The sequence below is a fragment of the Balaenoptera ricei genome, chromosome 12 (genome assembly GCF_028023285.1).
Source record: "Balaenoptera ricei isolate mBalRic1 chromosome 12, mBalRic1.hap2, whole genome shotgun sequence".
In the NCBI taxonomy this organism is placed as follows: Eukaryota; Metazoa; Chordata; class Mammalia; order Artiodactyla; family Balaenopteridae; genus Balaenoptera; species Balaenoptera ricei.
Window position 1 is genome coordinate 57,739,013 of NC_082650.1, and position 14,612 is coordinate 57,753,624.

General features: G+C 35.5%; 1 protein-coding gene across 6 annotated transcripts in view; it reads right to left on the bottom strand.

Moving 5' to 3' along the window:
• The window catches only part of GRIK2 (glutamate ionotropic receptor kainate type subunit 2), a 640,311-nt gene that overhangs the window by 332,807 nt on the left and 292,892 nt on the right, over window positions 1-14,612 (bottom strand). For all 6 annotated transcript variants that reach the window (XM_059942024.1, XM_059942025.1, XM_059942026.1 and 3 more), the window contains exon 4: window positions 5,563-5,744. In XM_059942024.1, coding sequence (XP_059798007.1) covers window positions 5,563-5,744 — 182 coding nt within the window. The remainder of the gene's footprint in view (window positions 1-5,562; window positions 5,745-14,612) is intronic.

Here is a 14,612-nt window from a genome sequence, read left to right on the forward strand (position 1 = left end):
AATCAATCATGCCTATGAACTGAAGCCACCAGAAAAACCCAAAAGGAGAGGATCTGGAGAGCTTCCCGGTTGGTGAACATGTGGAGATGCGAGGAGAGTGGCATACTCAGAAGGGTCGTGGAAGCTCCTTGCCCTTTCCCTGTATCTTGCCCTATGCATCTCTTCCATCTGGCTGTTACTGAGTTACATCCTTTCATAATAAACCGGGAATCTAGTACGTAAAATGTTTCTCTGAGTTCTGTGAGCTGCTCTAGCAAATTAATCGAACCTAAGGAGGGGGGGTCGTAGGAACCTCCAATCTATAGCCGGTGGGTCAGAAGCACAAGTGATAACCTGGACTTGTGGTTCATGTCCGAAGTGGGGGGGAGTGGGGAAACAGTCTTGTAGGACTAAGCCCTTAACCCGCGGAATCGGATGCTACCTCTGGATAGATGCTGTCAGAACTGAATCGGGTTGTAGGACAATGAGCTGGTGTCCGAGCACTGCTTGTGGTGTGGGGAACACCCCCCCACACACACAACTGAATTGGATGCACAACTTTTAGGAACCAAATAATATTTCCTGAATGGATAAAAATTATATGAGCCAATAACTCTCTGATAAATTTACATTTAAGCAAAATAAGAGAAAATTTCTCTTATTAAATAAAAATTTACAAGATTATCTTTGTAGAAGGTATTCATTGTTCCTGATGGATATGTGTTAAAGGTTTCCCAACTTCAGAACTACTCAATGAGAGCTCAGCATTACCCCTGTCGATATTTTTTACTTTACCAACTCAACAGGCATAGAAATATAGACAGGGATAAATGAAAGAAACAGCGATTCAGATGTATAACTATAAATAACACTTACATAATGTCTAAAAAGTGCTGGGTACTATTCTAAGCACACTGCACATCTTAATCAATTTAGGCCTCATTAAAAATCCTATGACATAGGTCCTATTATTATACTTATTTTACAGGTGAAGAAACTAAGACATAATAAGAATGAATAAATTAGCCAATGAACTGAGACAGTGAGTGAAAATAAACTCCAGGTCTCTAACTCTTGGAGCTTGGATATAGAGCATAATCTATGTCTTTTATAAAGTGGCATATTTTATATTCCCAAAGATATAGATCCATTTAGGATCTATACATTCTAAAATTTGGGCTGTTTCCTCCTTGATAATTCGAAAACCTGGGAATCTCAGCCTAATCCTGGAAATTGTGTTTTGGAGGCGAGGGTGGGAGGTGGTTAAGGAAATGGTGTTCTGCCCCAGCTACAGGTTTCTTCTTCATCATGTTGAGAAGAAACCTTTAAGGGATAGCTGAGGACTGTGTGAGCATTTCACTGACCTCCCTTCAGTCTTTGATTCTGAAAACAGGAGTCAGTATGGACTATGAACTTAGATCTAAGTAGAAAAGTTTAGTTATTTTTGATGGAGTACCTGTACTCTAACATGAACAAAAGTGAACAACAGGGATACTCTCTTGAAAGGTGAGTTAATAATTTCCAGTGGGAATTAAAAAAGAACTTGTTCTGGAACTTCTTTTAATTATAGCATTTATGTCTTGCTACTACTACTTTTGAATGAACTGTGTGCACACTTCAAACCACATTAAAAAGAACGAAATTATTATCTTCTTGTGTATAAATAAGAGTGGCCACAAAAGAAAATTGCTTGTGCCATGTCACCCCTCCTGGAAAGAAATACCACAGATTAATTTTTCCAAAATCAAAATATTGTTAGAATTTCCCAACATTTAACTGATGTAGTGTTAACAATGCCATATGACAAATTAACACATGCAGTTATCCAGGCATATAATTTGCAACCAGTTTATCCTTCAGGTTATATCTGGACGTTACATTGCTTAAGGTTAACAATTGGAGGAGTAGACTTTATACATATTTCTTAACATTTTATTTTATTTTACTTCTTGCTGCTGTAGCAGTTTCTTTGTATCTGCTTTTACATTTTTTCAGGCTAAAAAATTTGATTTCTCACTCTCTGATACGGACTTTAAAGTTCTTGGTTGCTATTTTTTTCTGTGATAGAATGTCTTTGTGAGACTTTATTACTCCACAACATCCTGGCCCTGCCATAGAGGATTCTCTTTGACAAATCTGAGTAGAGGTGGAATCTTTTGCTATTAAGACATGTATGCCAATGAGTGCCCTTAATTTGCCTAAGAGGAAATCTAGCCAAGCCCAGGCTTCACTCACTTTTAAAGCTCTCAGGCAGGAAAACTTCAAATTCATGGTTGCTCACTATTTAGTAAGAGCTCAGTCAGTTTAAATAAAACAAACAAACATCTCTTTTTCTTGATACTCCTAATATCTGTTCTTGGATTAAGCCAGACAAGCTGAAAGCCCATTTGTGCCTTATCTGCAACTCTTGTACCATTTCTTTGGAGTGTCATCATTAGCCAACATTGAGGAATCTCAAAAAATTTCATAAATCATAAAATGGAGTCCTATTAAACGTACTGCTGCAGTTACAAAAAAGAAGCTATTTACTTTCTTTTTGAGTTGGTTTCTAGAGTAGCTAAGATCCAAATATGAGATAAATGCTCTCTGGGACAAGGCAAGTTTTAAAAAAATCCCACCATACGCGGTCTGCCAGTGTTACAGGATCAAAAAGCATGCATTCTGTGTAATAGTGTTACTCTGACTTCAGCTTAACTTTCATATTCTCATTTCCCCTCCGTTCTGATTTTTCACCTACTAATCTTGTTAAAATTATATAATTTTACTGTTGTATATATTTTAGATATTACTTTAATTCTGTTTTCATTTTGTGAATAGCAGGTTACACATCAGAAAACAAGTATGAAATAATGGATATATCAACTAGAAGACAGAATGGAAATTCTATTATTAAAGGTGATGGATACTCTCACCTTTCAAACAGCAAAATAAGTCAGAGTTACTCTAGAGACAAGACAACTGATCACCTACATACTTGTTGGAGGCCTAGAGAAAGCCTACCAAAAGCCTGTTATTTGTCACTGACAAATGGTACAGTCATACTCACTCCAGGCATAAAGGAAAGGTATCCTTTCCAAGTCTGTGTATTCTAAATGTGACCAAGAATTGTTTGGTATTAAACGAAAAACAAATCCCTACTCTAGATTCCAGTGCTTACTTTATCGCATCATTTTGTTCCCAAAAAAACCCAACCAAACAACAACAACCACCCTTATATTCTTTATTACTCAAATATAACACTAGAGCGATTTTCCAAATCCAATTAAATATTTTACTGTAGTGAAACCAACATCCATATTGGAAGACTGGATAAACATCTGCTTAATAAACTAACCATGTTATAACAGACATTTACTGTTGGTAGTTATATTTTATGAGATATAATTTGACATCTGAATCTGCATAACACTCTAGTAGAGATATTTTATCCTACATCTGAGAGGTTTCAAGACAGGTGGCTAATCTGCAGTCAGCCAGTGTGTATAGAAGAGCTTAAAAAACAAAGTCCAAAGACTTGTGTTCAAATTCAGGCTCTACTACATAGTACAGCCTTGTATTAGCTATTTAACCCCTTACATCAATCCCCTCATATATATGATATGAGCTAATAATAATTGTTTTCCAGTGTGCTGTTAGGCCTGAATAGTGCTGAAGTAATAGTAAGAGGTTTTATTGTTATGAATTGTTTCATTTGATTGATTTAGAATTATCTTTTTAGGTAGGCAATGCTTTATTCTGGAATGAATACTTCTTAACATCACTAGGAGAAATATAAATTCCTCTGCTATTTCCTTGATCAATGATGGACATTGATCAAGCTACTTAATCTTTCTGAGACTCAGTTCTCTGTCTGTAAAGTGGAGCTAGTCCCTACTTCATTTGGTTATGGTGATGATTAAATAAGATCAAGTGTGTAAGGCATCTCAGCGTACATGCCAGGTAAAGAACAATTTTTTTTTTTCTCTTTTTCTTACTAGTTGATTTTAATGGTTGAGCTGCTTAATTGTTGATTTGAAGTTCATTCCCTCATTTCAGCACAAAACAGAAATATCTACTGCATTGATCAATATTCACATTAACAAACGGCATTTTAGCCATTTGAAAGTAACCTCGGAACTTCAATGTGCTTTAAAGATCATCAATATTTATATTACTTTTCTTTTAAGACAATTAATTAAAGTACTTAGACTTTTTATCAGAAAATCACATCAAGGTGACTTCTCTGACTTTTTTTTTTTAAACCAACTGTGTAACAATAACACTTGGATTTAAAAAACAAAAAACCAGGGGACTTCTCTGGCGGTCCAGTGGTTAAGACTCCTCGCTTCCACTGCAGGGGGCAAGGGTTTGATCCCTGGTTGGTGGGGAACTAAGATTCGGACATGCCACACAGTGCGGTCAAAAAATAAATAAATAAATAAACAAGACAAAAAGACAACCCTCAGAATGGGAGAAAATATTTGCAAATGAAGCAACTGACAAAGGATTAATCTCCAAAATATACAAGCAGCTCATGCAGCTTAATATCAAAAAAACAAACAACCCAATCCAAAAATGGGTGGAAGACCTAAATAGACATTTCTCCAAAGAAGATATACAGATTGCCAACAAACACATGAAAGGATACTCAACATCACTAATCATTAGAGAAATGCAAATCAAAACTACAATGAGGTATCACCTCACACTGGTGAGAACAGCCATCATAAAAAAATCTACAAACAATAAATGCTGGAGAGGGTGGATAAAAGGGAACCCTCTTGCACTGTTGGTGGGAATGTAAACTGACACAGCCACTATGGAGAACAGTATGGAGGTTCCTTAAAAAACTAAAAATAGAACTACCATATGACCCAGCAATCCCACTACTGAGCATATACCCTGAGAAAACCATAATTTAAGAAGATACATGTACGACAATGTTCACTGCAGCACCATTTACAATAGCCAGGACATGGAAGTAACCTAACAGTCCATCAACAGGTGAATGGATAAAGAAGATGTGGCACATATATACAATGGAATATTACTCAGCCATAAAAAGAAACAAAATTGAGTTATTTGTAGTGAGGTGGATGGACCTAGAGTCTGTCATACAGAGTGAAGTAAATCAGAAAGAGAAAAACAAATACCTATGCTAACACATATATATGGAATCTAAAAAAAAAAAAAAGGTTCTGAAGAACCTAGGGGCAGGACAGGAATAAAGACGCTGATGTAGAGAATGGACTTGAGGACACAGGGAGGGGGAAGGGTAAGCTGGGACAAAGTGAGAGAGTGGCATGGACATATATACACTACCAAATGTAAAATAGATAGCTAGTGGGAAGCAGCTGCATAGCACAGGGAGATCAGCTCAGTGCTTTGTGACCACCTAGAGGGGTGGGATAGGGAGGGTGGGAGGGAGGCGCAAGAGGGAGGGGACATGGAGATATATGTATACATATAGCTGATTCACTTTGTTATACAGCAGAAACTAACACAACATTGTAAAGCACTTATACTCCAATAAAGATGTAAAAAAAAAAATTTCAAACTCAAATTTAATAAAGAAATTAAGAACTTAAATAATTTAAAGATTACCTGTTTCAAAATGCCTGCTGCCATTTCATGGCTACAGTCAAAGATGACATGGAACTCCTTGCCTCTTTTCATTTCTTTTAGTAAAGGTTTTGCATCCTTTGTATCAGCAGGTAGTTGACGGATCTTAAGTCGAAGATTGTATCTTGATGGAGCTTTGATGAGCTCCTGCAAGCGAATGAGACCTTTAATGAAAAAGAAAAAAAAATAGAATGTTACAGAAAAAACAGAGTAGTTCATAGAATCACAAAACATACCACAGTGTCTGATTTCCTTGACCATGTACATGTGTACATCATGATGTGACCATTGAAATGCTTACTTCAGAACTCCCAATCCCCAGTTATTTTTGTTAAAATCACTTCTCAAATTCTTAGGGTATTTCTCAAAGTATGAAAGACATACATGACTGTAAGTTAATGTAAATAATTTAAATAGATAAAAGAATATAAAATAAAATAGTTTCCCTCTCTATCCTAATTCTACTCCCAGTGGGTTGTCACTGTTGATGGCTTGAAATATTATCCTCCATATACTTCCTATGCATTTGCACATATATACATAGAGGGGTTTTTTTGTATTTTACATCAATAGTTGTTTCGTGACAATGTCTTATAGGTCATTGTAAGTTAGTGATTACTGTTCTAGTTTGTCCAATTAAGTTTTAGTGGACATAATTTATGTAATTATTCTCTATTATTACAAACTTTGATTATTATTTCTTATTTTTGTTCACAAGTAATGGTCTAGTAATTTGGTGTAAATATAAGAGTGATATACTTTTCTTAATAAAAAGACTAAATAGCCAGAAGTGTAATTAAATTACTTTAAGAAATAAAACTTTCCTTTGTATTGTTTTTTTTAGTATCATTCTGTATTTCTTCAGAAATAAATATAACTACAGAAATTACTAACAAAGCAAACATTTTCCTAGAAAAGTAGCTCCTGATTATATGTTTCAAAAATATATCAAATTAATAGGTCCATTTTCAATAGGTCATAGAACTGCTATGCATTTTTAAATAACAGAGACATATCAATGAATTTATTCCTTTATAGAAACTTTCTAAGTAAGGAAACCCCTTAAAAACTGATATAAAAGATCCAATATATAAGAGTATGATAAGAAAAGAAGGATCATACAATTCTATTAGCTTGGACAAAATTAAGCAATTTCCTTTCCCCTTCTCCCCTCTTCCTTCTTATTTACCCCTTTTTCCATCTCATCTTTATATTTCTAAAACTCTACTTCTATCTTTCCTGAAAAACTACCTTCATAAATATTACTATGACAAACAATAATAAAGGAAAATATTTGTAAATAACTATCTGGAACTCTCTCTCTCTCTCTCTATATATATATACACACACATACTCTCTTTATTATATATATATATAACTTTATTTGGAAACAGGAATTAAAAGTATCTTACTATGATTAAAAATCTACTGTGTATTAAAATAACATATGAGATCTAAAGAATAAAATCTAATTCTAGGAATTTTTTTCATTCAGTTTTTAAATAAATAATAGATCCTCTTAGACATGTAATGCTATATACACTTTAATATGTTGCAACATAGTTAATAAAATTAACGACTAATTTTCAGTATTTTTATCCTTGAGACATGCAAGATAAAAAATATGTAAATTCATAAATATACCTAGTATCTTTTGCTTTTAAAATATCGTCCCACCGGACTTCCCTGGTGGCACAGTCGTTAAGAATCCGCCTGCCAATGCAGGGGACACGGGTTCGATCCCTGGTCTGGAAAGATCCCACATGCCTTGGAGCAATTAAGCCCATGCACCACAGCTACTGAGCCTGTGAGCCACAACTACTGAAGCCCGCGTGCCTAGAGCCCATGCTCCATAACAAGAGAAGCCATGGCAAGCAGAAACTCGTACATCACAACGAAGAGTAGCCCCCGCTCGCCACAACTAGAGAAAGCCCATGCGCAGTAACGAAGACCCAATGCAGCCAAAAAAATAATAATAAATAAAATTATAAAAAATTAAATTAATTCATTAAATAAAACATTGCCCCATAAAGTTTACTTCATTGTAAGTTATTTTAAAATTTTGATATATAAAATCCTACAAATAATATTTGCATCAATTACACAGTATAATACTATTAGTAAAATAAATATTACATAATTAATTGATATCAAATATACCCATTAAACATGATACAATTCAGTCTAGGGAATTATGCATATAATGAGTATAGATGTTAACACTGAACTGTACAAAGATGAAAACAAATATTTGAATTTATAACACCTGCTTAATTGTAGCAGCATTTAACATTGGGCTTATAAAATCCTCTAAAACATCTATAAAAGGCTATACATTTCTTTAAATATGGGAGTACTCTGTAACTAAATTAGAATAAATTCTTAAAGGGTAGTAACATTGTTTAACTACTTTTTATAAATAAACCTGAATATAATTGCTGTAAGGCAGAGGCTCCCAAACTTTGGAAGGTATGACAGTAACCTGTGAAGCTTGGGTACAATCTAAACAACCAAATAAGAATCTTCAGGCGCTAGGACTCACGCATGTACATTTTTAACAATCTTTCCAGGTGAGAGATTCAAAGAGTGTGGCCAATTTCCAAAGATAGGTCTGGTTTCAGATAAGTGTCTTATGAGAGCTACCCTTTGATAGCTATATTGTAGGATAATAACTATTTTATATTAACTAGTAGCATAAGACAATAAAACAATTAATTCAAAGAATGATTTCCAACTTCATTAGGAAGAGTGAGTTAAAAAACTGTAAATACAACTGACTGTAGGAATAAGAGAGAGAAAAAAAGACATTCATTTACTCATGCATCAAATGTTTATTAAATTTTTACTGTAGGCCAAGCACTGTTCTAGACATTGAGGAGACAATGAAATATATAAATAGACAAATTTCCTGCCCATACCATGCTAAAAATACACAGGGGGACAAATGCTATTAAGCAAGCAATTAAATGAAAAATGGCAATACTATTTTGATAGGGAAAGTACAGATGGTTGAGGAAGCATATAGCAGGATCACCTAACTCAGAATGGGAGTGTTCAGGGAAATTATCTCAAAGGAGGTGACGTCTAAGTTAATACCTAAATAAAAAGAGAAAGAATGGAAGGAATGGATGGAAGAAAAAACAGCTTTTATACTGGCATGGAGGTGAGAGAGCATGGGCAAAGAATCTTAAAAAGCAAGGAAGAAGTGCTGACAAGTGTAATTTGAGAAGAGGGCAGGGATACTTAGGATGCCCTTGTATTTTACATTAGAGTTAAGGCCTTAACTTAAGGGTGGTAGAAAATGCTCACTTGGAATCTGCATTTCAAAAAAATCACTCAGATTTTCACTATAGAGGACAGATGAGAAGAACTAAAATGAGAGGAAGAGTTGGAAAACAGTTGTAATAATGCAGGTTGGGAAAGGGTAAGGTGTGTGTTCAGGTCAAGACAGTAGGGAGAGAAAGAAGTGGAGGGACTAGAGATTTTTGAGAAAAGATGATAAGTGGTTGGTGAGGGAGAAGGGCTGAGTCAGGGAGGCTTCTCAGATTTTTGGCTTGGGCATCTGTGAGGAGAGAGTGCTTCCAGAGTGTGAGGTCATGGGAGGAGTCTTATCTAGATCAGCAGTTCTCAAAGTGTGGTCCACAACCCCCTCAGGAGGGTCCCTGAGGTCCAATTATTTTCATAATAATAATAAGAGGTTATTTGGCTTTTTTACTTTCATTCAGTCACACGTGTGCAGTGGGGTGTTCTAGGGGTTACAAGACATGGATGATATCACGGCAGATTGAACGAGGAAGTAGATATAAAAATGCAACTACCTCCTATTAAACCAAATATTAAAGAGACTTATGAGAATGCAAAACAAAGCCACTCTTCTTATTACTTTTTTTGTTTTGGAAAATATAGGTATTTTTCAATTATTAAATGAATTAATAAATATTTTTAAATGTTATAATTTTATTACTAATATGGTAAATGTTTATAAGCATATTATAAATGCTTTTAGAGATCCTCAGTGATTATTAAGAGTGTAAAGTGGTACCAAAACCAAAATGCCTAAGAATTACTAAATTGGATTATCTCTAAATTTTTCCTAGTTCTAAGTTTCTCTTATTCTCATTAAATTATTTATATAAATGCAGACTGATCTAACACCAACCTTGGATGAATAAACAAAAGAAAGCTACCCTTGGCTTACTTACCTTACAAGATTTTGAGTGAGTCAAATGTAAATTTGGGGGATTTAGTCTATCAGAGTAGCAATAGCCTGAGTGTTGAATGTGAATCTCAGTTCAAAAATCTATGATATATGGATCTTTATGCAAGACATTGTACCTCTCTTAGATCTGTTTTGTTTTCCTCTTCTCTATAATAGGGTAAAACCATCTATGAATTAATATATAAAACACCAAAAAAGGAACTGGCGTATATTAGATTCTCAAAAAGCAGCAATTTTCATTTTTGTTATTTGGGCTAAGAAGGAAAGAATATAGTTATTTTTTTAAATGTGCTGGTTACTAAATCTGTTCTTGGAAGTTATTTTGATACTCATATAGACTGAACACCTAACAACAACAAAATTTTAATCAAAATGTTGAGATTAAATCATTACCAAAGAAAAAGTAGCTATATAGTTATGGATTAGCCCAACAGTTCTGAATTGAAAAAGCTCAACTGACTCGAAAATAGAAATTTTCAGAAGTATAAAATCCACAAACAGCATTTGTAGAGTTCACCCTAAGTATAAATATTGCCAAGCATTTTCAAGTGTCTTAAGAATTCATGTGGATAGTCCACTGAGCTATCAGGTACAATAAATGTTTACTTATTCTCTTCACACATATACATCCCTGCTGGCATTAATGTAACAGATTTCAGTTTGCCAGCTTCCCTGAGGAATAATATTGAAGGGCTAAAAATTTTTTACGAATAGCTGTTGCTAGTAGGAACTGCCATCTCTTACTTGAGAATTCGAGAGAAATGTTGTCTTTATTCATTCATTCATTCATTCAACATATATTTACTGCATATCTACTATGCACAAGACATCATTTCATGTACAAATATAATGATTGGAATAATAGTATTTATTCAGTCTTTAACTGCATGACATACAGTTTGACTTTTACATTTTTTAATACCAAAGTTGCTTCTATAATGCTTTTCACATTCAGTTTTTGGAATCAGAATCGTTCAGCATTTCAATCAGAGAGAAGAAATCTAGAGAGGTGTTTGAATACTGAAAGTAGAATCATGGTTTTTAAATTCTGGCTTTCCATCATCTCCTGCACAGGTGCTTGGAGTCCTCTCTTGGTTCCTAAGCCCTCATTGCTCTGTCCAGTGCTATTGTTTCTCTTTTATCCATATTTCCATTCTAGATCCTTTGCCCTCCCCACTGTCTGACACTTACATACAAACCCCTGTCTGAATTCTGTTATTCAGAACACCTTGAAAGAATAAGAGGAGGGCTGACAAAATGGGAGATGCATTCAAGACATCCAAAGAGTGGACGTTTACTCACCTACTTGAGTTATTTGATGACACCCCTGTAATTTAACATATGTGGGTGAGATTTTTATCCACAGGAAAAAGGGCTTAAACAGCAGGAATGTCTTTTAATTACAATACTGGCTATGTATTTTCCGCTGTGGATCGTGATCGATCTTCCTACCTACCCCAGCCTTCCTCTGCAATGTATCACAGTCCAAAAATGCCAATTTCAGAAAGGAATACCCTAATCCCTCCATCATATACAAGTAAATATGCATGTTTTGTAAAATGAAACAGTTTGTCCCCTTTTTAGGAAAAAAGTAAGCCTTTCAAAATAATTGGGATAGTATATATGTGGTCCTATCCTATGGTTCTTTGGTCAAAATGGAGAAATAAAAGGACCCATCTATTAGATAAAATAAAAGGGCAAAATCTATTTTGTTGAAAATATGGTTAACACAAATAATTTCCATTTTCAGAAATATAGTTTACTTTAACAAATTTGGCACCTGGTTAAGTTATTTAATGAAAGAGTAGAATTATAACACCTTAAAACAGTCTTTTAATTAAAATATCCCCTTTTCCCTAATGTAATTAGTTGGTGTAATGATAATAAAAAAGAAACAATCCAAGCAGATGGGTTCCTGAAAATCTTCTAATAAAGAAGAGCACCACATTGCAATTACCCCTTTACTCTGGTAGATGAGTAACGTTCTATTCCCTCTAATTCTATCACTGATAGTACATTTCTTAAAGCTTTTTCTGCTTCCAGTTATTTTACAGTACCTAAAATCAAGGTTTATCTTAAGCTTCCAGGCGACAGAGGTCCAAGATGCTCTTGTCAGAAGTTGCCATCAATTTAGCTTTTAAGGAGAATCCAGAAGGAACATTTATGCACACTCCAGCTGGCACTTACTTCTAAAAGGATCAATCACACCACCTCTCCACAGGCCCACTCTCCCCCAGCCCCAGGAAGGGAGTCCCAAGTTTGCTCCCATACCCAGGTATCTATTTCAGCAGTCACACAAACTAGAGCTTTGCCACCTGGTTTACTAATCAGGCCTATTTATCATTTCAGATAATGTGGTCTTTGTGCAGGCCAGACTCCCCTCACCCAAAATGCATTGCCTAAAAATGACTCATCTACATTCAATCATCATCAGTTTTGGGTTTTTTTTCAGTTGAGAAAAGACAATTCATTGAAAGGCCAAGTATAACATTTCAAGGAGTTATTTTTATTGAATGTTTTATTTGTGCTACAGAGTGTTTTAAAGAAAACGAAATAGAATATGTATACCAGTTATGGACCTTGTAATGTACAGTAATGCTGTAAATATAGAGAAGGGAGCTAATCATAATAAGAAAATCATAAATGGCTTTGACAGGAGAGGTAGATAGACATTGAAAAAAATTCTGTCTCCAAATTTTTGTCAGCCCTCCTCTCCTTGGGGGCAAGGTGAATTTGTTCAACAGTACAGGGAAGATAGAAAATAAAGAAAAGTGGGGTCCAGAAAAAAAAAAAAGGGAGAAGAAGAAAAGAGGAGAGGAAACTTCCAATGTGGTTTTCATCTTCTTGGAAAAGGGAGAGAAAGCTATGTAAAGTAAAATTAGAGGGCTGGTTTCCTGGAAAAATCCTAAAATCCTAACACTAACCTTACAGAGAGCAATTTCCTTCTCTCTTTTTGAAATTTGTTATATATTTCAAGAATGACAGAGCCTAATACATTCAAAACTGGAAATATGTAAAAACACTTCAGCTTGACACATTAGAAACCAAGTGGCAAATGAGTTTCAATTCACATGCCAGGGTCAACTGATTATTGGTGGCTTCCTGGAGCACTGTGTTGAGAACATTCTTGAGACCAGTTCTGTGATCAGGGACATGGGTCAATAAGGGATGGAACCTGGGTGGTGGGGTAGGCAGGCATGGTAACACCATGTATTGGTCGTCCCTCTATTAAAATCTCCTCCTTATGTACTAGTGTCATCAAATCCTATCCACGATATTGTTTTATTGATGGCAAAGCCTTTCTATGCTTCAGAATGGAAAATAATACAGTGTAGACAACACATTTTAGGCACCATGCTCTCTGTTGAAGCCAGGATCCATATGGTTCAACCCTGAATCACGATGCATTCAAATAAGTAGAATCCAAACAGTAATTCTGACACTTACAGTCCCATGAAAACATTTAAAAATTGTATAAATTTATTGTCTGAAGCAACTCATTAAAATTCTATATTCTTTCTCTTCTAAAACACCTCCAAATCCTGAAAACTTACTTTGACACATAATACACGTGCAAGTGTATTTGTGTGTGTGTACACTCAGGCACACATGCATACACACACTATTCCTCTACTTCTATTTCCCTGGGAAATCTACTTTATCTCTGCCCTGACTTCTCCTCCGAGGAGAATCCGGCCATGATGCTTTTGTTTTTTCTGCTTGGCTCCCATTTGTAAAGCCCATACCACAAAGGCTCACGACACTGATCTAACAAAGCAGAAGCTTCCCAGGAAGGACTAAGTGGGAAATCACTAACTGGCAATCCCTGAATAACCTTTAGCAGATAAGTCATGGACAAAGGTTGAAACCCTTTCAAACATATATGAAACCCTTTCTTAGGTTAATCTTGTATGTTGCATCATGATGCCAAATTTCTGAACCATATTGTGACATGGCAGTCTGCATCGGGCAGACATGAATCCCACATCATTAACGTTCTACTAAATGACTATACACAAAGATATTTAAATATTTTAAACTTGAGTTTTCTCATCTGTAAAAATGTGATAATAGTAATTATAAACCATATAGGAAAAATCAAATGAGCTAATGCACAGAAATCACTTAGTACTGTGCTTGGAACATTTTAACACTTCTTACCAGTTTCTGGTAACCACTATCTTGGAACTCAGAGATTGCTGTGACATGTGTGCCTCAACAGGCCCTATTTGCTCCCTGAACCCTGCCTGTAATCTTGTGAGTGGTCTCTATCAAAATCTCTTCATTTCAAGTATCTAAGGGAAGTCTGCTTCCTGCTAGGAACCTAATTAACACTCCATCTTTACGCTGATGACTTCCAAATTTATATCTCTTGCCGATCCCTTCCCTGAACTCTAGACTCTTAAATTAACTTTCCTATTTGACAGTTGCATAGCAAAGAATTAACCTTACCCACTGAGAGGTCTGGCCTGTGCGCTTAGCTCCTGGGAGGTAATCTCTAAGCCCCAATAAGAGAACTTTGTTTATCTGGAGGCCTTGGGCCACACAGAATATTTAACAACGTAATTTATGGTAGGGGCTTTGGGTCATGAGATATCAGCTAAACCTCTGGAGAGGATAGCGACCTACAGGTCAGCCAAGCAAGTGGTCAACCGTGTCTATGTGACCAAGACCCAGTTACAACTCTGGACACCAAGGCTCCAGTGAATTTTCTTGGTTGGTAATACTCCATGCCTATTGTCACTCATTGTTGCCTGGAAAAGTTAGTACTGCCTACAAATCCAGTTGTTGGGAGAAGACGACTGGAACCTGA